Raw genomic sequence first — 22,981 nt, 5'->3', positions numbered from 1 at the left:
ATAGCCAGACAGCATTAGCTATAAATTATCGTTCAGTTTGGTCTGCTAAACGAAGTTCTTATCTCGTTCTTGGTACAACATAGTACCAAAACATTACCTCATCCAATGGCATATATCAATTGTCAAGTCTAGATATTCCCATCTCAAATACCATCCCTCCTGGACAAGCTCACGGAGAGGAGAGTGAGTCTCTAGGTCAAGATAAGGGCAACATCAGAAGGGACATACAATGGTTCCAGACATGGCCATACTCTTCCCCAAATGGGAAAAGTAGGGAGTGACTAGCACAGAGACATTGTGGAGCCAAGAGATAATTGGTTCCCCCTCAATCATCCCTTCACATGGTTTAAAAGATACGTTCACATATGAAGACAAGCCTGACCTCTCCCAACTCTGGGGCCCAAGTAACTTTTTCCCATATAGGCATATTTATGAAAGTAGATAAAACATCTTATTTATCAATGTTGCCTAACTAATTCTGATTCTGCAAAGACAGGTTCCCCTGAAACAATTTAATCTGTGAGACAAGTTAATATCATGGTTCATTTGGGATGGCAGGAAACCAAGGATTAGATATTTGACTCCACAGCTCCCTAAAGACAAGGGGGGGGGGGGGGGGGTACTACTTAGCTGTGTTGGTGTGACTCACAATACAGTGCTATTCGGAAAGATATTAAGCCTGTCATTCAAGGTCGCCTAATCCAGTCTGTAGCTGGGGATAAAGAAACATTTTGGACATTAACAGGAATACTGAACCTTATATATCATAATTTACACTAGACCTCTGGTCTCTGATGGTGAAACAACACTAACTGGAAGAGGAAATCAGAATATAGAAATGGTTTGAGTTTGATCCATAATTTAAACCAGGTATCTATGATTTAAAAAATGAAGGAATGTGATCTGAAATGCATATAAACAGGCAACGTCCAAGACAATATCTTCACTCTGTCATGGCATGATAACCTTTAGAAAAGACTCAACTCTTTATATTAAAGCAAAATGGGAAAATGAATTGAATATAGCCAGAACTATCAGAGGAAGACTGAGACAATATAAGCAGTGCTCAACATACAGTATCAGTCAAAAGTTTGGACACACCTACTAATTCAAGGTTTTTTTGTTTTTACTATTTTCTTCATTGTAGAATAATAGTGAAGACATCAAAAATATGAAATAACACATATGGAATCATGTAGTAAACAAAAAAGTGTTAAACAAATCAAAATATATTTTAGATTTGAGATTCTTCAAAGAAGCCACCCTTTGCCTTGATGCAGCTTTGCACACTCTAGGCATTCTCTCAACCAGCTTCATGAGGTAGTCACCTGCAATGCATTTCAATTAGCAAGTGTGCCTTGTTAAAAGTACATTTTTGGAATTTCTTTCCATTGTCATGACATTACTTTCATTAATCTGATGACTGTTATTTATCTAATCAACAAACTATGTTATTTGTTACCCATTTAATTAATCATGTAACAATTAACTCATTAGGATTTGGGGCACCACGAGAGCGGTTGTTTAAAGAGTTACCATCTCCCGAATTAAACACATGTAGTAAGCAAACAAGTGTTAAACAAATAAAAATATATTTTATAATTCTTCAAAGTAGCCACTCTTTGCTTTGATTACAGTTTTGCACACTCTTGGCATTCTCTCAACCAGTTTCATGTGGAATGCTATTCCAACAGTTTTGAAGTAGTTCCCACATATGCTGAGAACTTGTTGGCTGATTTTCCTTCACTCTGCGGTCCAACTCATCCCAAACCATTTCAATTGGGTTGTGGTCAGTTGATTGTGGAGGCCAGGTTATCAGTTGTAGCACACTATCACTCTCCTTCTTTTTTAAATAGCCCTTACACAGCCTAGAGGTGTGTTGGGTCATTGTCCTGTTGAAAAACAAATTATAGTCCCACTAAGCGCAAACCAGATGGGATGGCGTAGCGATGCAGAATGTTGTGGTAGTCATGCTGGTTATGTGTGCCTTTAATTTTCAATAAATCCCTGACAGTGTCACCAGCAAAGCACCCCCACACCGTCACACCTCCCCATCCATGCTTCATGGTGGGAACCAAACATGCAGAGATCATCCGTTCACCTACTCTGCGTCTCACAAAGAACCAAAAATCTCAAATTTGGGCTCAAAGGACAGATTTCAACAGTCTAATGTCCATTGCTCGTGTTTCTTAGACCAAGCAAGTCTCTTCTTATTATTGGAGTCCTTTATTTGTGGTTTCTTTGCAGCAATTCGACCATGAAGGCCTGTCTCCTGTGAACAGTTGTTGTTGAGATGTGTCTGTTACTTGAACTCTGTGAAGCATTTATTTGGGCTGCAATCTGAGGTGCATTTAACTCTAATGAACTTATACTCTGCAGCAGAGGTAACTCTGGGTCTTCCTTTCCTGTGGCGGTCCTCATGAGAGCCAGTTTCATCATAGCGCTTGATGGTTTTTGCAACCTCACTTGAAGAAACTTTCGAAAATCTTGACATTTTCTGGATTGACTGTCCTTCATGTCTTAAAGTAATGATAGACTGTTGTTTCTCTTTTCTTATTTGAGCTGTTCTTGCCATAATATGGACTTGGTCATTTACCAAATAGGGCTATCTTCTGTATACCACCCCTACCTTGTCACAACACAATTGATGGGCTCAAATGCATTAAGAAGGTGTCATGACTGTCCTGTGAGGATCCAGATGGGCCGGATCAGCTCTGCAGTGGCTGATTTCGGCCAGGCCCCTCTCCCCTGCATAGGGGGGAAAGGGTAGCTGGTGGGGAATTGACAGTTCACACCCTGTTGTAAATCAAGGACTTTCAGCTATCTCCAAATTCACATAGAAATGTGCTTTTGTCTACACAGACTTTTCCCGCCGAAGCTTTACATGTTCTAAAGTCAATACTGGAACAATATTTCTAACATAGAATGTGGGGAATGGTCAGAGGCGATCTAAAGAATAATAATGTTATTTTGTGATGTCATTAGAAAAGTTATAAAGGCAATACTGTAACTTGAAAAGTATACACAATAGAGATGTGAAAAGCTCTTTTGAGACCTACCCAAAGGTGTTGCCAAAGTTGTTTCTAACAGGGGGGTGAAGACTTATCTAATCAAGGTATATTAGTATTTCATTGTTCATTAATCTTTAAAAACTGTGTAACACAACAAAATGTGGAAAAAGTCGAGGGGTGTAAATACTTTCTGAAGGCACTGTATATTTAGGCACACACTGTACTGTGCATAAACTCTCCTACATTGTAACGTATACGCTTGGAGTCGGAAAACAAGTGCAGGTGGTGACTTTAATAATAAACGGAACATGGAACAATATAACAAACACGAGTAGTGTATAGACATGAAACACATAAACAATACTGACTGGGGAAGGAACCTAAGGGAGTGCCAGATATAGGGGAGGTAATGAGTGAGGTAATGGAGTCCAGGTGTGCCTCATGACGACGTGCAGGTGCGCGTAATGATTGATGCCAGGTGTGCGTAATGATGGATCCAGGACCGGTGGTTAGTATTCCGGAGAAGTCGGGCGCCAGAGGGGAGGAGCGGGAGTAGGCGTGACACCCATGTATAATGTGGAGAGCTCATATGCTGTACATCTAATGACAGCGAGCAGAGAGGAATACATAAAAGCTCTCTCTCTATCTCTGTGCTCTACTGCAGTGGCCTGGTCTCATAAACAATCAGTTACACCATGCAGCAGCAAACAGCCAGCAGAATAGACCCTGAGGTGATGGAAAGCCCCCTGTATGCCTATCTCATTCTCAATTCAATTCAAAGGGGCTTTATTGGCATGCGAAACATGTTTACATTGCCAAAGCAAGTGGTAAAAATGAAAGAAAAAATTACAAAAGCCAACAAAGCGAATTAAACAAAGACAAAAACAATCGGACATTAAGAGTAAACATTAGGCAAACTAAATGTTTGAAGAGAATAAGGACATTTAAAATATTATATTATTAGCTGTTAAAAATTTAGTATAACATTTAAATGTTACACTTTTTCTCTCTTCCTTTCTCTCTCTCGCCCCATGTGAGCTTCTCTCTCCCTCTCTTTCTCTCAACCCCTCCCCCTCCCACACTTTCTGCCTCTCTCTCTCTTTTCCTCCTCGGAGGGCCTTGCCTCCCGACCTGTCTATCGATCCCTCTCTCTCTCCTTTCTTTAATTTTCTCCCTCCTGTCGATGAGGTATCGCTAGCTTCCATTCAGCCAGGTTATTAGTATTGATCAGATAGGGCTGGGGGTGTTGCGGCTCGTTTTGCATCCCCCTCAAACGGGTGTCCTCTGGACAGCTAGCCAGGATGTGGTCAGAACCCAGGCAATGGTGGTGACAGGGCATCTAACGTGGAAATTAGTTTTACTGAGTATACTTGAGTCTCGTCTCGTTTATTTTTATCATCTTCTATTCCCCTCCCCGTCCCTCCATTCCCCCTGTCTCCTCTCTTCCCAGTCCTTTTCCTCCTCTCCCCCTCTCTTACTTCCACACCTGCCCATCTCCTCAGTCCTCCTCTTGTCCATTCTCATCTCTTCTCTTCATCCTATTTCTGTCTCCTCCTGTTCTTTTCTCCTGAGTGCGGCCTATCTGACAGGCTCTCTGCAGCCTATCTCTGAGGAGATAGCGATACAGTCAGGTGAAGACAGATGTTACAGTGACACACTACTGGATGGCTGGCAGGGGGAACCGTTGAGATAAGAAATAACAGCTAGATCATATTTCTGGTTTTAAATCAGACTGTTTTGCCCATAGTTGTGTTTGTTAGAAAGCATTAGTTAGAAACTCTGCATTAGTTATAAACTAATATTCAGTGGGATCTGTTTGACACTCCATTGGTTGTCATGGTGACAGATGATCTATCTCAGAAGGGAGAGAAAAGGGATACCTAGCATGGTGTGTGTGTGTGTGTGTGTGTGTGTGTGTGTGTGTGTGTGTGTGTGTGTGTGTGTGTGTGTGTGTGTGTGTGTGTGTGTGTGTGTGTGTGTGTGTGTGTGTGTGTGTGTGTGTGCAGGAGAAGGGTGTCAGGTGGAGGAGAAGGGGAGAGAAAGGAAGAGGGGGGAAGAAAGGAACGAGGGAGGGCTGATGGAAGGATGATTATGTGGCTGGCCATCTGGACTGCAGTCAAAGAGAGCTGAAGCCAATTCACCAGAGGAAGTGTGTGTGTGTGTGTGTGTGTGTGTGTGTGTGTGTGTGTGTGTGTGTGTGTGTGTGTGTGTGTGTGTGTGTGTGTGTGTGTGTGTACGTGTGTGTGTGTGTGTACGTGCGCCCTGTCTCATGCATCTGTGTGTAGGCACCTGTGTGTGATTTTCTCTATGTGTCCCATTGTGTATTTCTCCCCATACCTTGATATAATTAGCATGAACATACACATTGGCAATAACACAAAGCCCCAACGCAGTCGGACACAGTCACAGACGTCTTTCCTCCTAATCATTTGTACACTAATAATTAGCCTGCTAACAAGTCGTTATTACCCCCTGTGCCCTGCCTCTCCCTGCTATCTGACTGCCTAATTGACGTTGCTGTATCTGAGAAGGAACCCTGTGCATAGTTATTAGAGCTATAATTACTATACACCTCACGGCACAGAGAAACACAGAGGATACCAGTGTTTTCTGTGCATAGCTATTAGAGCTGACACTACTACCTCCTACCTGCCCAGGCCTCTGGGGAAGGAATGGAGGAGGGGGTAGCCCACTGTCTGTACTGTGGATATGATATATCATCATAATATATGCCACTTAGTAGAGGCTTTTCCCAAAACGACTAACAGTACAGTGAGCTTGTACATTTTACCCTAGGTTGTGTATATGTTCCCGTAGGTTGTGTATATGTTCCCTGCGGGAATTGAATTCCGATGACCTTGGCCTTACCAACTGAACAACACAGGAATACATGTATGTGTGTCAACAGGCCATGTAGGAGCAATGAGCTGGCCAGGCTCCAGGTATTTTACATTTTAGCAGATGCTCTTATCCAGAATGACTTACAGGAGCAATTAGGTTTAAGTGCCTTGCTCAAGGGCACCTCAAAATATTTTTCACCAAGTTGGCTCGGGGATTCGAACCAGCGACATTTCAGGCTTAGTGACTGAAGGCCTACTGGATCATTTGTTTGTTTGCCAACACTGTTGGCCAACAATTCATCAAGAGGGATTGTAGTTTGAAGTGTGCTTGGGAGTCTAACCACCATCTGTGGGTGTGGTGTGATGTGGTGTTTTTGAGGAGACTCCAAATGATTTTAGATGGAGAGAATGGTGTCATAACACTCAGCACTGCTTATGTGTTGTAGGTTTGTGTTAACCACATTGATCAAACCAAGGCATGATATACTGGGGTTCTGCAATCTATCGTCCATGTTGGTACCAAACATCCAACCTTCCATGGTTCTAATTCACATTCTCTGTGGAACTGACTTACGAGACAAATTAAAATGACTTGTCATCAAAGTGACTTAACAATATCTCTTCTCCCTCTCCTTTCCCCTCTTTCCATCCCACCCTTCCCCAATTCCTAACCCTCCAGAGGATCTGTTGCCGTTTGGTTTCCCCAGCATCGACATGGGACCGCAGCTGAAGGTGGTGGAGAGGACCAGGACGGCCACCATGCTGTGTGCTGCCAGCGGCATCCCTGACCCAGAGATCTCCTGGTTCAAAGATTTCCTACCTGTAGAACCCAGGTCCAGCCTGGGACGCATCAAACAACTACGCTCAGGTGAGATGGAGGGGAGAGAGAGAGGCCAGTCAGAGAGAGAGAGAGAGAGAAAGAAATGGGTGAGGAATACAGTAGTGATATGAATCATGGGATTCCTCAGTATGTCCTTGGGGAGGTTTGTCTACTACAGAGCAAGCTAGAACTGATGTTCATAGCACACTCCTTGAAGCCCTCTTCATGTTCAATGTCATTTTATAAATGTTTCTGGAGAGACCAGACGTATTGTCTAGGCATGTCTGGCAAACAGTGCATTCGGAATGAATGCAGACCCCTTAACTTTTTCCATATTTTGTAACGTTACAGCCTTATTCTAAAATGCATTAAATCGATTTTTACCTCATCAATCTACACACAATACCTCATAATGACAAAGCAAAAACAGTTTTTTTTTTATTATTGCAAATGTATTAAAAGTAAAAAACTGAAATATCACATTTACTTAAGTATTCAGACCCATTACTCAGTACTTTGTTGAAGCACCTTTGGCAGTGATTACAGCCTTGAGTCTTCGTGGGTATGATGCTACAAGATTGGCACACCTGTATTTGGGGAGATTCTCCCATTCTTCTCTGCAGATCATCTCAAGCTCTGTCAAGTTGGATGGGGAGCGTCGCTGCACAACTATTTTCAGGTCTCTCCAGAGGTGTTCGATCGGGTTCAAGTCCGGGCTCTGGCTGGGCCACTCAAGGACATTCAGAGACTTGTCTCGAAGCCACTCCTGTGTTGTCTTGGATGTGTGCTTAGGGTCGATGTCCTGTTGGAAGGTGAACCTTCGCCTCAGTCTGAGGTCCTGAGCACTCTGGGGCAGGTTTTCATCAAGGATCTCTCTGTAATTAGCTCAGTTCATCTTTCCGTCGATCCTGACTTAGTCTCTCTGGCACTGAAAAACATCCCCACAGCATGATGCTGCCACCACCGTGCTTTATCGTAGGGATGGTACCAGGTTTCCTCCAGACGTGACGCTTAGCATTCAGGCCAAAGAGTTCAATCTTAGTTTCATCAGACCAGACAATCTTGTTTTTCATGGTCTGAGAGTCCTTTAGGTGACTTTTGGCAAACTCCAAGTGGGCTGTCATGTGTCTTTAACTGAGGAGTGGCTTCCGTCTGGCCACTCTACCATAAAGGCCTGATTGGTGTAGTGCCACAGAGATAGTTGTCCTTCTGGAAGGTTCTCCCATTTCCACAGAGGAACTCTGGAGCTCTGTCAGAGTGACCATCTGGTTCTTGGTCAACTCCCTGACCAAGGCCCTTTCCCCCGATTGCTCAGTTTTGCCGGGCGGCATCTCTAGGATGAGACTTGCTGGTTCCAAACTTCTTCCATTTAAGAATGATGGAGGCCACTGTGTTCTTGGGGACCTTCAATGCTGACATATTTTTGGTACCCTTCCCCAGATCTGTGCCTTGACACAATCCTATCTCCGCGCTCTAATTGCAATTCCTTCGATCTCATGACCTTGTTTTTGCTCTGGCATACACTTTCAACTGTGAGACTTTATGTAGACAGGTGTGTGCCTTTCCAAGTCATGTCCAATCAATTTAATTTACCACAGGTGGACACCAATCAAGTTGTAGAAACATCTCAAGGATGATCAATGGAAACGGGATGCACCTGGGCTCAATTCCGAGTCTCATAGCAAAGGGTCTGAAAACTTATGTAAATAAGGTATTTCTGTTATTTGTTTCTAAAAAACATATTTTTGCTTTGTTGTTATGGGGTATTGTGTGTAGATTTATGAGGGGAAAAAAAGTAATTGAATCCATTTTAGAATAAGGCTGTGACAACAAAATGTGGAAAAAGGTGAAGGGATCTGGATACTTTCGGGATGCACATGAGAGAAAGGAGGAGGGAGGACAACAGGACAAAAAGGGATTCTTTAGTTTTCTACGTTCAGTTCCCCTGTCCTGCCCTTTTTATGTCAAGCTGGTTTGACTGTGGTCTTTCAGCTTGTCATACTTCCCAATCTTTCCATTCTGCCTTTTTGTGTTTGTTTGTTTTGTGTCATATTTTACTCTGTAAAGGGATACTATAGTGTGAATAACCCTAGTGTCTGCAGAGAAAGATATGTACACATACACTTATATGACTTATACAAAAAAAGCTATTAAACACTAATCCAAGTATTTTTGCCATAAAGAACATGATGTAGGAGAAATTATAGGTGCCAGATTGGTAGACACAGAACAATATTTAATCATACACACAGAACTATGGGTAGTGTAGTACAGCATTATGGGCATGTAACCAGAGTGTAAGCAAGGTAATTCCACATGGAGAACATGGTCATTCCACATTGAGAATATGTTAATAACACATCCCTCACCTGCTTCTTGCGTCCTTTTTGTTTTTCTCCATAATCGTCAACAGCCTTCAGTAAGTATTACTGTAACCATAGCCATGCACATACCTTTTCATTGTATGTCTCTTAGACAACTTACGGTCACTACACCGTTACAGCAGTCTTTCCCAAATGGTGGATCAGGACCCACTGGTGTGTCACAGCCAGTCCTTTTGGGGTCACAGAAACTGACTAGAGGCGGCTGTGAGTAGAAACATGGTTTTGTTGATTTAATGGGTTAAAGAGTAAACAACTTTGAGAACCTCTGCATTATAGTCCCTTGAAGACACTGAAGATCCTTCTCTGCATCTCTACGGCCCCACTCTCTTTCCCTGATCCCTCTCTTCCCTCCAGTGTCTACACACACACACACACACACACACACACACACACACACACATCCATCCATTCATCATCTCCTGAGGAGGTGTAGTGAGGCATATGGTCCAAGAGTCAAAGTTTGTCAAGAGTCTTCATAACTCAAAAGTGGTGTACATTTTCGACAACCATCTGTTGTGTAGGTCCTGCCATACGCATTTGGAGAAGTCTGAAGGCCAATCCTCCTCATTAATTTGGGTTTGAGGCCTACAGAATTCCCCCTAATGTACGACGTGAGATCCACACAACATATGGTGTGCAATATGGACTCAGTTTGACATTTACACCACTTTTGACATGTGAAATTACCAAACAAACTTTGGTTTTTGGGGTGAACCTTTTAAGTTTTTCTCGGATTAGTGATGATGGACAGACATCTCTCCTCCTAATTTTGGGCATGGTAGAGGGACACTGAAAGCACACTTTAGATTAGGAGTAGCTAAATCTTTGTAACCACGCAAGCTTAGCTTTGTGAACACATGGAGTAGTCAAATAATCATGTGCAGGGCTTGTCCACCCTAGTTACCTGTATAGCTTACCATTGTGTGTGTGTGTGTGTGTGTGTGTGTGTGTGTGTGTGTGTGTGAACATGTTTTGTTAAAAATAAAAATGCTATAGAAACCTCTTTGCAATAAGGAATTGAGACCTAAAAGCTCAAGAGAAGTTTCAAGTGCTTAATACCAAGGATACAGTCAGCAGAGTGCATACATTTAGAAAGTTCTCTTCCCGTGTAGACGTCACCTGCCCAGCTATACAGGTTCTGGGCCTGACCCTACTCTCTGATCCTAGGCAATTTCCTCTTATCTGATTAGGTCAACCTTTTTAAATTAGCACACACAGTTTCATGGCCTGAACTCCATTAACCTTTCTGATCTCCCCATCCCGGATCCGGGTTCGTGAATACAGACTCAAGCTCATTACCATAACGCAACGTTAACTATTCATGAAAATCGCAAATGAAATGAAATAAATATGCTAGCTCTCAAGCTTAGCCTTTTGTTAACAACACTGTCATCTCAGATTTTCAAAATATGCTTCTCAACCATTGCAAAACAAGCATTTGTGTAACAGTATTGATGGCTAACGTAGCATTTAGCATTAGCATTCAGCTGGCAACATTTACACAAAAAAACAGAAAAGCATTCAAAAAAATCATTTACCTTTGAAGAACTTCAGATGTTTTCAATGAGGAGACTCTCAGATAGCAAATGTTCAGTTTTTCCTGAAAGATTATTTGTTTAGGACAAATCGCTCCGTTTTCTGCGTCACGTTTAGCTATGAAAAAACCCCTGTATCCAGGATTGTGTAAATCTATCAGCAAGCTCATTAGCATAACACAACGTTAACTATTTATGAAAATCGCAAATGAAATGAAATAAATATGCCATCTCTCAAGCTTAGCCTTTTGTAAACAACACTGTCATCTCAGATTTTCAAAATATGCTTCTCAACCATAGGAAAACAATAATTTGTGTAAAAGTAGCTAGCTAGAGTTAGCATTTTGCGTTAGCATTTAGCGTTAGCATTAGCGTTAGCATCCAGCACGCAACATTAACAAAAACATAAAAGCCTTCAAATAAAATAATTTACCTTTGAAGAACTTCTGATGTTTTCAATGAGGATACTCTCAGTTAGATAGCAGATGCTCAGTTTTTCCAAAAAGATTCCTTGTGTATTAGAAATAGCTCCGTTTTATACATCACATTTGGCTACCAAAAAAAATCCATAAATTCAGTCCTCAAAACGCAAACTTTTTTCCAAATTAACTCCATAATATCGACTGAAAACATGGCAAACGTTGTTTAGAATCAATCATCAAGGTGTTTTTCACATATCTCTTCATTGATACATCGTTCTTGGACACATGCTTTCTCCCCTGAATCAAATGGTAAAGTAGAAGCAGCTGGCAATTGCGCACCGAATTCGACGCAGGACACCAGGCGGACACTTGGAAAATGTAGTCTCTTATGGTCAATCTTCCAATGATATGCCTACAAATACGTCACAATGCTGCTAAGACCTTGGGCGAACGACAGAAAGTGTAGGCTCATTCGTTGCGCAATCACAGCCATATAAGGAGAGAATGGAAAACAGAGCTTCAGAAATTCTGCTAATTCCTGGGTGATGCATCATCTTGGTTTCGCCTGTAGAATGAGTTCTGGGGCACTTACAGACAAAATCTTTGCAGATTCTGAAACTTCAGAGTGTTTTCTTTCCAAAACTGTCAAGAATATGCATAGTCGAGCATCTTTTCGTGACAAAATATCGCGCTTAAAACGGGAACGTTTTTTATCCAAAAATGAAATAGCGCCCCTAGAGCTCTAACAGTAATCATTCACTAAACAGAACACAAACAAACTACAGTTTAACATGAAGCATGTTACATTTTGACAGAATCCATCAGTTGGATTCCATCTGTGTGAGCCTATGAGTGTGCGTGTGTGTCTGCATTTCAGGATCTGTTGTTTCAAAGAGAGTGCTGTCGAGTACTCTTTATCTTCCTCCCTTTCTCCTTATTTTTTCTCTTTCCCCTGCTCTCCTGCTTGGTTGTTGCACAGATAAGTTATGCCTGTTTTGCGCCGAGCTCTGCTTTGTTCTATGGGGACGGGAGAGCGAGGGAGCGAATGAGAGAGGGAAAGGGAGTTCTGCCTCGTTTGCCTTTCATGTGTCTGCAGGAGAGAGAAGCAAAGAGGTCAGCTGCAGCGAGAGAGCGGGCTCAATAAACACAAACAGGAATGTACGCAGGAACGTACACACATACATTCCCTAACAAGAAAACTCCCCATAGTTTCCAGAGTGTTACTGTAACTTCAGCCTTTCTAGATTAGTTGTTGTCCAGGTGTAGATACACTACTCCTGTGGAGGAGTCTCTCTCTCTCTCTCTCTCTCTCATGTCTCTCTCTCTCTCTCTCTCTCTCTCCCTCTCTCTCTCTCCCTCTCTCTCTTTCTCTTTGTCTCAATCTATCTCTCTCTCTCTCTCTCTCTCTCTCTCCCTCTCTCATGTCTCTCTCTCTCTCTCTCTCTCTCTCTCTCCCTCTCTCTCTCTCTCTCTCTCTCTTTCTCTTTGTCTCAATCTATCTATCTCTCTCTCTCTCTCTCCCTCTCTCATGTCTCTCTCTCTCTCTCTCTCTCTCTCTCTCTCTCCCTCTCTCTCTCTCTCTCTCTCTCTTTCTCTTTGTCTCAATCTATCTCTCTCTCTCTCCCTCTTTCTCTCTCCCTCTCTCTCTTTCTCTTTGTCTCTATCTCTCTCCCACATACACACAGTGTCTGGATCGATCGCACCTCTCCTGCGCTGTCTTACTGTATGTCCGTCTGTCTCTACGCTGTTGAAATGAAGTGCTTTGTAACACTAAAACTAGTGGCAACTGAGCTGCCACCACCTTAAAGGAGATGAAACCTTACCTTTGCTGCAGCATTGAAACACATAGTTATGAGGGTATTGGGACAGATTGAAGGTTTATTGAAACATTCATCCCGGGGTGTTCTGAAACTTAACATGGTGTGTTGGAACGCCACATAATGAAGTTGTGCGACACCTTGCCTGAGCCTGGGAGCGTTAACCCGGAAAAGGTTGAAAACACTGTTACCTTCTCTTTTGGTGTCCTTTCCTCTTTCTCTGAAGCTCTTAAACACTATGATGGTTTTTCCAACCCTGTTTAGTGCAGAATTAGATCCCTTCTCTTTTTTTAGATTCCCTGCTATTATATGGTGTGTTAATAAACTCCTCATAATTCCTTTTTTAGTCATGAGTAGTATTATGCTTAAACAGAGGACACGAGAAAAGATTGTTTTGTGAGAATATAAATGAATACGTTTGTTCAGGATAATAATTAATGAGTACAAGATTACTTTTTCAAGACATGATTTTGAAGCTTCAAATGTTCACATTTTCTTTGCAAATTATCAAATGACGACAACACATGAGTAGTTCTTTCACACTTTTATATTGATAAAGTAAGACAATTCAAAGATCTGTGAGGTATTAATCATATTCATATTTTTCAAAATCAACGGAAATATGCCATTATATTTCTAATTTATGGGATAAAATAATGGCAATGACTGCTAATGTTAGCAGTAGCACTTATACAAAGTTTAGCCCAGGGCTCAATGCGATCCATTATCCATTATGCTAATGTCTCTGACCTGAGTCTTTGTATTCAGACGATGATACATGGCATGGAATGTTGTTCAGATGGATTGAATCCCAATACGGGGTGGCAGGTAGCCTAGTGGTTAGAGTGTTGGGCCAGTAACCGAAAGGTTGAGAGATCGGAATACCTGAGCTGACAAGGTAAAAATCTGTTGTTCTGCCCCTGAACAAGGCAGTTAACCTGCTGTTCCAAGGCCGTCATTGTAAATAAGAATTTGTTCTTAACTGACTTGCCTAGTTAAATTAAGGTGTAAATCCGATGATATGACTCACAGTTGGCATAATTCTTGTTAGGATTGGCCAGCCAGTGGGTAACTTAGTATGTATGTTTGTTTTTCTGCAGGGAGACAAAGAAATAGAAATATTAACAAGGAATAATGATATGCATAATTAAGTTATCACATTCTATAATATTGTTACAATATAAATATACAATTATTAAACATATCAATTGCAATATGCAAAATACTTATGTGATTAAGTTATGCAAATATAGCAACAAGATATAAATATGCATGTCAAAAGTGGGATGCGATAACATGTGGTGTGGACCCTGGTTGCTTCTGTGTGTTGCTCTCCATGTGTGTCTGTTAGATGACTAATGTGATGTAGTTATTGAGTGGCTTCACTTCAGGTATATTGTGTTAAAAAAAAAAAATTTAAATGTGGTGTGGAAGGCCAAAACTAGAGCAGGCTAAATTGGCAGTGACTATGCATGTAGCATCAAGAAAACATATCAATGAATCAAAATGGCTGTTTGACTTGGACTATTAGAATTTAGCATCTGAAATGCTACAATGTGATAACATTTTGGACGCACGTTTTCTTTGACATATACTTTCTTGAATTGTTTTGTAGAGTTTCATCTGAACGTTTGGTGTGCTCTCACCTATCTGGGTTCGTGAAGACCTGAAACATGCCTGCTTTTCTTTTACTTGACCATAGAGTTTCCTAGAGGACACACCTGCCACCAATGCCCTCTCTCCACCTGAATTCTGAACAGTTTGGCCACACAATGTTTGTAGTTCACATTTTGACTTTAAACATTTGTCTTCTGAAATGGTTGGCTGTGTGCTTCAGTGGGTAAAATTCTAAAGAAATGTGTCATCTTACTACCCCAGCAGTCGGGGGTTTAAGTCACACTTTCATCTGTCTCCTCCTGTTTCTAATCTGTCTAAATAAAGGACAGAAACAAATAAAGGTTGGATTTCACAGAAAAATATTCTCCCTAGGCCCTATTCTGAATTGAAATAAGTTTATTTAAATGTAACTTTAAAACATGTTGACTTGAGTCCATGTTAACTCTACCTAACTTGACAAGCAGAAGACCAGGGGTCACCTCGATCTTCTCACATGAATACCAATGATGAATGCCCACTTTCCACATGTTACCTCATGCTACAACTGCTATAACTTACATATCCTAAAAATTGGCGCAGACAGAGAGGGCTGCCTCGCTTCTAGTTCTTAGGAAACTTTGCAGTTTTTTGTTATTTCTTATTACATTGTTAGCCCAGAAAATGTTATTTGTTATTACTTACAGCCGGGAAGAACTATTGGATATCAGAGCGGCGGTAACTCACCAGCACTATGACCAGGAATACGACATTCCCGAAGCAGATCCTTTGTTCGCACCACCTATGGCAATTGAACTGATTCCAGAGGCAGACCCAAAACAACACCTGCAAAAAAGAGGGACTCGAAGCGGTCTTCTAGTCCGACTTAGGAGGCGCGCACACCACCCACTGCTTCCGAGTATATTACTCACTAATGTTCAGTCCCTGGATAACAAAGTTGACAAGATCAGGGCAAGGATTTATTTCCAAAGAGACATCAGGGATTGTAACATACTCTGTTTCACAACATGGCTCTCTCGGGATATACTGTCAGAGTCGGTCCAGCCATCGGTATTCTCAGTTCATTGCGCCGACAGAAGAAGGGCGGTGGTGTATGTTTCATGATTAACGACTCATGGTTTAATTGTAATAACATACAGGAACTCAAGTCCTTTTGTTCACCCAACCTAGAATACCTCACAATCAAATGTATTATCTCCCAAGAGAATTCTCTTCGGTTATTGTCACAGCCTCGGATATCCCCCCTCAAGCCGATACCACGACGGCCCTCAAGGAACTTCACTGGACTTTATGCAAACTGGAAACCATATATCCTGAGGATGCATTTATTGTAGCTGGGGATTTTAACAAAGCAAAAAGGAGGAGAGGAAAAGAGGAAAAGGCTACCTAAATTCTATCAGCATATTGACTGTAGTACTCGCGCTGGAAAAACACTCAACCATTGTTATTCCAACTTCCGGGATGCATACAAGGACCTCCCCCAACCTTCGTTCGGCAAATCTGACCACGTCTACATTTTGCCCCTCCCTTCCTATAGGCAGAAACTCAGGAAGTACCTGTGCTAAGAACTACTCAATGCTGGTCTGACAAATCGGAATCCATGCTTCAAGATAGTTTTGATCACGCAGACTGGGATATGTTCCGGGTAGCTTCCAAGAATAATATTGACGTGTATACTGAGACGGTTACTAATTTCATCAAGAAGTGTACAGGAGATGTTGTACCCACTGTGACTATTAAAACCTACCCTAACCAGAAACCGTGGATAGATGGCAGCATTTGTGCAAAACTGAAAGTGCGAACCATCACATTTAACCATGGCAAGCTGACTCAGAATATGGCAGAATACAAACAGTGTAGTTATTCCCTCCGTAAGGTAATCAAACAGGCAAAACATCAGTATAGAGACAAAGTGGAGTCGCAATTCAACGGCTCAGACACGAGACGTATGTGGCAGGGTCTACAGACAATCATGGGCTACAAAAGGAAAACCAGCCACGTCGGGGACACAGACGTCTTGCTTCCAGACAAGCTAAACACATTCTTTGCCTGCTTTGATGATAACACAGTGCCACCGACACATGTTAACCCTTGCAAGCCTGCCGGCGCAGATGGCATCCCTAGCCGTGTCCTCAGAGCATGAGCAGACCAGCTGGCTGGTCTTTCCCTATCCCAGTCTGCTGTCCCCACATGCTTAAAGATGGCTACCATTGTTCCTGTACCCAAGAATGCAAAGGTAACTGAACTAAATGACTATCGCCCTGTAGCACTCACTTCTGTTATCATGAAGTGATTTAAGAGACTAGTCAAGGATCGTATCACCTCCACCTTACCTGTCAAACTAGTCCCACTTCAATTTGCTTACCGCCCCAATAGGTCCACAGACGATGCAATCACCATCACACTGCACACTGCCCTATCCCATCTGGACAAGAGGAATACCTATATAAGAATGCTGTTCATTGACTATAGCTCAGCATTCAACTCCATAGTACTCTCCAAGCTCATCATTAAGATCGAGACCCTGGGTCTGAACCCTGCCCTGTGCAATTGGGTCCTGGACTTCCTGACGGGCAGCCCCCAGGTGGTGAAGGTGGGAAACAACATCTCCACTTCGCTGATCTTCAACACTGGGGCCCCACAAGGGTGCCTGCTCAGCCCCCTCCTGTACTCCCTGTTCACCCATGACTGCGTGGCCATGCACGCCTCCAACTCAATTATCAAGTTTGCAGACGACACAACAGTAGTAGGTTTGATTACCAACAACGACGAGACAGCCTACAGGGAGAAGGTGAAGGCTCTGGGAGTGTGGTGTCAGGAAAATAACCTCTCACTCAACGTCACAAAACAAAGGAGATGATTGTGGAGATGATCGCCTCTTCAACCTCAGGATGCTGAAGAAATTTGACTTGTTGCCTAAAACCCTCACAAACCTTTACAGATGCACAATTGAGAGCATCCTGTCGGGATGCGTCTCCGCCTGGTAAGACAACTGCACCGCCCACAACCGCAGGGCTCTCCAGAGGGTGGTGCGGTCTGCAAAAAGCATTACCAGGGGCAAACTACCTGCCCTCAAGGACACCTACAGCACCTGATGTCAAAGGAAGGCCAAAAATATCATCAAGAATAACAACCACCGGTCGCCCCTAAGTGACAGCTAATGTCACTTATGCCTGGAACCGCCCCTGCGCTGCCCAGAAGAAAAATATATAGTTGAAGTATTCCGTCCTCTGAGCCATGTTGTTGAACAGCATATCTGCAAATGTGTCTCAGTGACTCACCTAGTTCCTTGTTTTCTTCCCCTCTCTACACGGATACACAGTTACAGGTCTTAAACAGAAATACCCACCCTACCATATCCACACTGTTATTGTCTGTAGTACGCTTTTCCGTCACACTGCTATGCCTTTGTGAGTCTGAAAGCAGCCCAGTGTGTGTGTGTGTGTGTGTGTGTGTGTGTGTGTGTGCGTGTGTGTGCGTGTGCGTGCACGTGCATGCTTGTTTCTGAGAGAGTTGTTTTGTCGTTGTCTTGTTTCATTTCCCCCCACTGTGCAGTAGATTTAAGTAATCCCCTGCTTTTGTGACCCCTCCTCTGTCTCCATGTCTAACACACTTCTTCTGATAAGGTGTGTGTGTCCGGTGGGTGGTTGGCGTGTGCGTGCAAATGTATTTGCTTGTGCACACTGGTTCCGCCCCTAGCCCCATTTCAAACACACACAGTTTGTGATAAGGGCCTTGTAAGCATTGTGAAGGGTTTGCAGCAGAACATGCTCCAGGAGAAAATGAATGGAATAATAATAATAATGTGCCTTAATAACATGGTTTAGGAGCCTGGGATAATAATGTACAATGCTGCTATACATCTCAGTGAATTGTGCAGAGAAACAGAGGGGGGGAGAAGGCTGAATGGGGATTTCAAGTGTTGCCATGTTGAGTCCTCTGTTTGACTTCAGATATGCTCCAGGGACTCCTATAGTGCATCGTTAACTACTCTCATTTAGCTTGCTGTGGGGAACATGGATTTTTCATGGCAGAAATGAACCAGTAATGGAAAATCCCTCATTTTAAATGGTAGTTTTAATCAGTTTTAGGTGATGCATGAGGGTTGATGAGTAAAAATACATTTCATTTATGAACTTATCAATAATTAACCCATTGTAATGTCTCTTTTTCCTCTTTCTCTCTCTCTCTCTCTCTCTCTCTCTCTCTCTCTCTCTCTCTCTCTCTCTCTCTCTCTCTCTTCCACTCTTCCTCTTTGTCTTTCTCTCTCCCCCATCTCTCTCTCTCTGTGTCTCTCTCTCAATCGATCTATCTATCTCTCTCTCTTTGTCTTTCAGGTGCCCTGCAGATAGAGAACAGTGAAGAGACCGACCAGGGGAAGTATGAGTGTGTGGCCACTAACTCTCAGGGCGTACGCTACTCTTCCCCAGCCAACCTGTATGTGCGAGGTAGGAACTGAACCCGGGTGTAAGACCTCTCACACACATGCGTTATAACACACACACACCACTATAACAAACACACATGTAACAGCCGTCACTATTATACTATACATGTAGCAAGGTGTTAAGTGCTAGTTTGTTTACATGTTGTTTTGTTATTTATTTTCTTCCTGTTGGCATCTACTAACCAAACACAACCAAACCTAACCACCAAGTGAAACACCAAGGTGCTCTATTTTATAATAACTGCCACTGAATGGACGTAGACGAAGAGGGATGGGCCAATGACGTCATACATGTCCAGATTCTTCAGGAAGTATTATTGCACTGTGCAGTTCGAGGGCCTTTGCTACAGTATGACATCACTATTGTCCTATCCCTCTTTATTTTATTGTAAATTGAGGGCCACAGGGTTTATGCTTCTATCTTCCACTTTAATGGACTGATTTGCTAGGGAATACAATTGGTTTCTCAAGTCTAAATCAGATATGAAAAAGAAAGAATGCAGACACTGTGGCCCTCCAGAAGTTTAAGACCCCTATTCTAGGTTCCTCGACTGGGGTAAGGGAGACCGGGATCTCTGGATTCAGTTTCATGGGTTCTAGACTCGCTGTTCTAAGCTCTTGGGCCCTTGAATTCGAAGTTCCTGATTCTTCATTTTAAGTGGGTTCTGTGGTTCTGTGAGAACCAGTGTGTATGTGCGTGTGTGTTTACACGTGTGTGTGTGTGTGTGTGTGTGTGTGTGTGTGTGTGTGTGTGTGGCTCTGAGCTGGCCATTTTTACTCTCTCTGTGTTTCCCCGTTCTCTCTCTCCCCCTCACGTCATTGTGTTCTACATCAACCCCCTTACATCCCCCAGAGCTACGAGAAGGTTGGTGCGTCCTTTATTGTCTTTCGTTACTTCCTTTTTATAACAAATTTACTCCTACAGTTAGGAGAATTCCCAAAGTAAGGAGAGAGAAAACGGTCTGAAACAGTCTAGGACAGAGGTATGAATAACCCTCATGTTAAATTGGTTTTGATTTGATGAACACATTTCTTTGACTGAAGACGTTTCACTGAGCTCTAATGAGGCTACCTGCCTACACAGTCGTTTGCATTGATTGCATTGTGAGGCCTTGTTTGCAGACCTTTGTTATTGCTTTCACTCCGTGCCCGACATTCTCTGCATGGAAAGTTTCTTGTTGCCATGGAGACCCAGGAATTGGAAATTAAACGAGGCTATCTACGCATGGAGGGAGAGCGGTGGCAGCGCTTGCATGCCTTGTATCCTGACCGTGTAACTCTGTATGTGCGCGGCTCCGTTTGTTTGTAGTGTGCGCGTGCGTGCTTGTGTGTGTGTGTTGAATCGATTGATCTCAGTATTGTCTTGTCCCTTGTCTTGTATTGGTCGTGCTGTACTGTTCTGTCTGTGTGGGCCTGTGTTATGTCACTGCCGTGCTTCTGCACTTGCGGCATGTTGTGTGTCACATTGCCAGTGTGTGTCTCTGTCTCTGTGGTGTCCTCTTGGTCTGCTACTGTTTGTTTGCCTACTCAGTGTAGCTTGTTTTCTGATTGGTTGAGTGGTCTTCATATCCCCCTAGGGAAAATAAAGCAGTCAAATCATGCTTTATTTAAGTGGCGTTTAAAGAGCCACAGAAGTAACTTGTCATTTTTTGCACACTCGTTTGGTCAGCAAAGACTAAGTCACTGCCGGTGACACAGGTTGACACAACACATCCAGAGGCCAACGCACAGTACTTCTTTATGTACACTATCTGTGTTTATTATATGCAGGTAAACAAAATGAACACTAGTATTTCATTGCACAAAACGTGAACGTTTTTTTCAGTGCATCATGTCCATGCCCAGTATAGTGTTAGTCACAAAGAGATCCTATGTAATTATATGGATATTCAGCTGCTACACAGCGCATTGCTGTGCCAATGAAACGATACGATGACCTCCATTGATCAGCAGTGGAAATGAAAGATTTACCCACCTCTATATTGATATATATATATATATATATATATATATATATATATATATATTAATGCACACATTAATGAAACGCCTCTCCACTTCTATATTAGATGAGGCAGGATTAACTTGTGAAAATGCCAACTGGGCTTTAGTGTGCTGTGCTGCTGAAATGAAACAGTATCCCAGCTCCCAGTCACCGCCTGCTATGGTCTCACAACCTGATCAACTGTTCCCTGTAGAAAAGCCTGTTATTGATGCTGGAGGGGAAATAGAATACATCATTGCGTTACAGCGAACGCCTTGGACCATATAGTAGGCTACGTTATTAACAAAACCGGGAGCTTCTAGGAGATATGCTTCTCCATCAACATTCTGACCAGAGATACATCCTTTATCTGAATGCTTTGCGAATGAACTGTATATTCCATCATATTAAATACTACATTGTTTTAGTGATGCTACATCCACATAGACGTCTGTAGGTGTTTATGATGCATGTTACTGAAGCCCCCTATCCACGGTGACATAATGGACTAGGTTCATCATTTGTGGCTGTCCTAATCTCAGATGCTCTCTGTTCAGCATGCGCTTGAATATTGTACTGCCTTCTTGTATTAATACCTGCAGTGCTGGATGTAGCCTACTGTCAATATCAATGTGCTCTTCTTCAGATTGAATTGGACACATTGTAAACCAGTCTCCAAACGTTAAGAGAACGTCTAGGCAAAATGCAGTAGTTAGATAAGTACACTACACATAAATAGGCGACATTACACATACTTTAAGAGTTTTGTCTTTGTCCTATAAAAGGTCAGGCTGAATGGCATGGATAGTTGCTCTTATCTGCTGCATGCTGGTCACTCTGTCCCTGTTTGTCTCTGTCTCGTTCTTGCATGCTCTGGAGAGAAATCTGCCTGCCTTTTTGATTTGATATCGGTTATAACAGTTGAAATTGTTTTTGTCTCTTTTTTTTTTAGACAAATGTCTCTTTTTTTATATATATCTTTTTTCAAATGTCTCTTTTTTCGTCTTGAACTTTGGTGTCCAATTCTGGGTATCTGTTGGTATTCTAGGATCACTCCAAATGTATGGCACTGTTATGGAGAAATGGGGTCATGTCCACTGAACTGTTGAATCATTTGAAGATGCCAAAATGTTCATTCGTATTTGGTTTTGGTGAATAGTTTGTTTGCGTTCTATCTGTGGAAGACTAGAAATACTGTGAAATTCATGGAACCTAGAGAAGATATTTCAACACTAAGTGAAGTTTAGTGATGGATCTAAAAATGGCTATTTTACATGAAATGGATCGGCTGAGAATCATTTGGGCGAAGACTGAGGCCAGTGATTCTATAAAGGCTGTTTCCCCCTGTTTTACTCCCACTGAGTGAGTGGAGATTCCTGTATTGTGAGTCAAACACATGATTCAAACAGCTGATTCAGATACCGTGTTGAGTCTTGATGCTAGCCAATATTTATACTGTCTGTCTGTCTGTCTGCCCTCACCTTGCATCCACTCCTGCCCATCTAGAGTCGTTGGTCTGTCTGTCTGATTGTCTATCTGTCTATTTTGTACGTCAGCCCTCTGTGTTGCAGCCTTGGGGTACCTAGTTTTCTGTTCCTATGACATCCACCAATAAAAGCCTGATTTTGAAGAACCAAACAGCAGTTTCAAGAGCACCATGTGTTTTCTCTTCCCCCACCCCCCCCCCATCCTCCTTTCTTCTCCTCTTCCCCCTCTGTCCTTTTCCCCCTTTCCTATCCTCTCCTTCCCCTCTTACCCTCTCTGTCCCCATCCTTCTCTTCTAATCTCCCGCCCTTCTTTCTCTCTCTTCTGCATTCTGACATTTCCATCTGTACCCTGGTGTTTAGGATCAACAGACAAATGTGCATACTCTTTTTTTGTTAATAAAAGCATGCACATATACTATCTCTCTTTCTATTTCTCTCTCTCTCTCTTTCTCTCTCTGTCATGATGGATGCCTTGATGTTTCCTTATTTAACGTGTTCAAAGCGTACCTTGTAATTGCAACGACACCTATTTATATATCCATCATCCACTCTTTCTTTACATTGCTTATTTATTTCCAACATTGCTGTGTTCATCTGGTATTCTGGTTGTACAATGAGGC

At 42.5% G+C, this 22,981-nt stretch overlaps 1 protein-coding gene and 1 long non-coding RNA gene across 3 annotated transcripts in view; one reads left to right on the top strand and one right to left on the bottom strand.

Moving 5' to 3' along the window:
• LOC110508438 (receptor-type tyrosine-protein phosphatase S) overlaps nucleotides 1–22,981 on the top strand; it is a 102,494-nt gene that overhangs the window by 44,573 nt on the left and 34,940 nt on the right. Inside the window, exons 6-8 of the mRNA XM_090225701.1 lie at nucleotides 6,531–6,719; nucleotides 18,781–18,891; nucleotides 22,722–22,736. Coding sequence (XP_090081827.1) covers nucleotides 6,531–6,719; nucleotides 18,781–18,891; nucleotides 22,722–22,736 — 315 coding nt within the window. The remainder of the gene's footprint in view (nucleotides 1–6,530; nucleotides 6,720–18,780; nucleotides 18,892–22,721; nucleotides 22,737–22,981) is intronic.
• On the bottom strand, nucleotides 1,879–11,163 carry LOC149970703 (uncharacterized). Of its 2 annotated transcripts, none has more exons than XR_016492928.1 (3): nucleotides 11,024–11,163; nucleotides 10,594–10,655; nucleotides 1,879–1,892 (listed from the first exon to the last, which is right to left on the bottom strand). It is a non-coding gene; the product is annotated as an uncharacterized LOC149970703 (long non-coding RNA). The 2 variants fall into 2 exon arrangements; XR_016492929.1 differs by lacking the exon at nucleotides 1,879–1,892 and adding an exon at nucleotides 9,234–9,257.

The sequence above is a fragment of the Oncorhynchus mykiss genome, chromosome 28 (assembly GCF_057628025.1).
Source record: "Oncorhynchus mykiss isolate SJ-2025 chromosome 28, ASM5762802v1, whole genome shotgun sequence".
In the NCBI taxonomy this organism is placed as follows: domain Eukaryota; kingdom Metazoa; phylum Chordata; class Actinopteri; order Salmoniformes; family Salmonidae; genus Oncorhynchus; species Oncorhynchus mykiss.
Note: the sequence above shows the minus strand (reverse complement) of the source record. Positions and strands in the feature narration are given on the sequence as shown.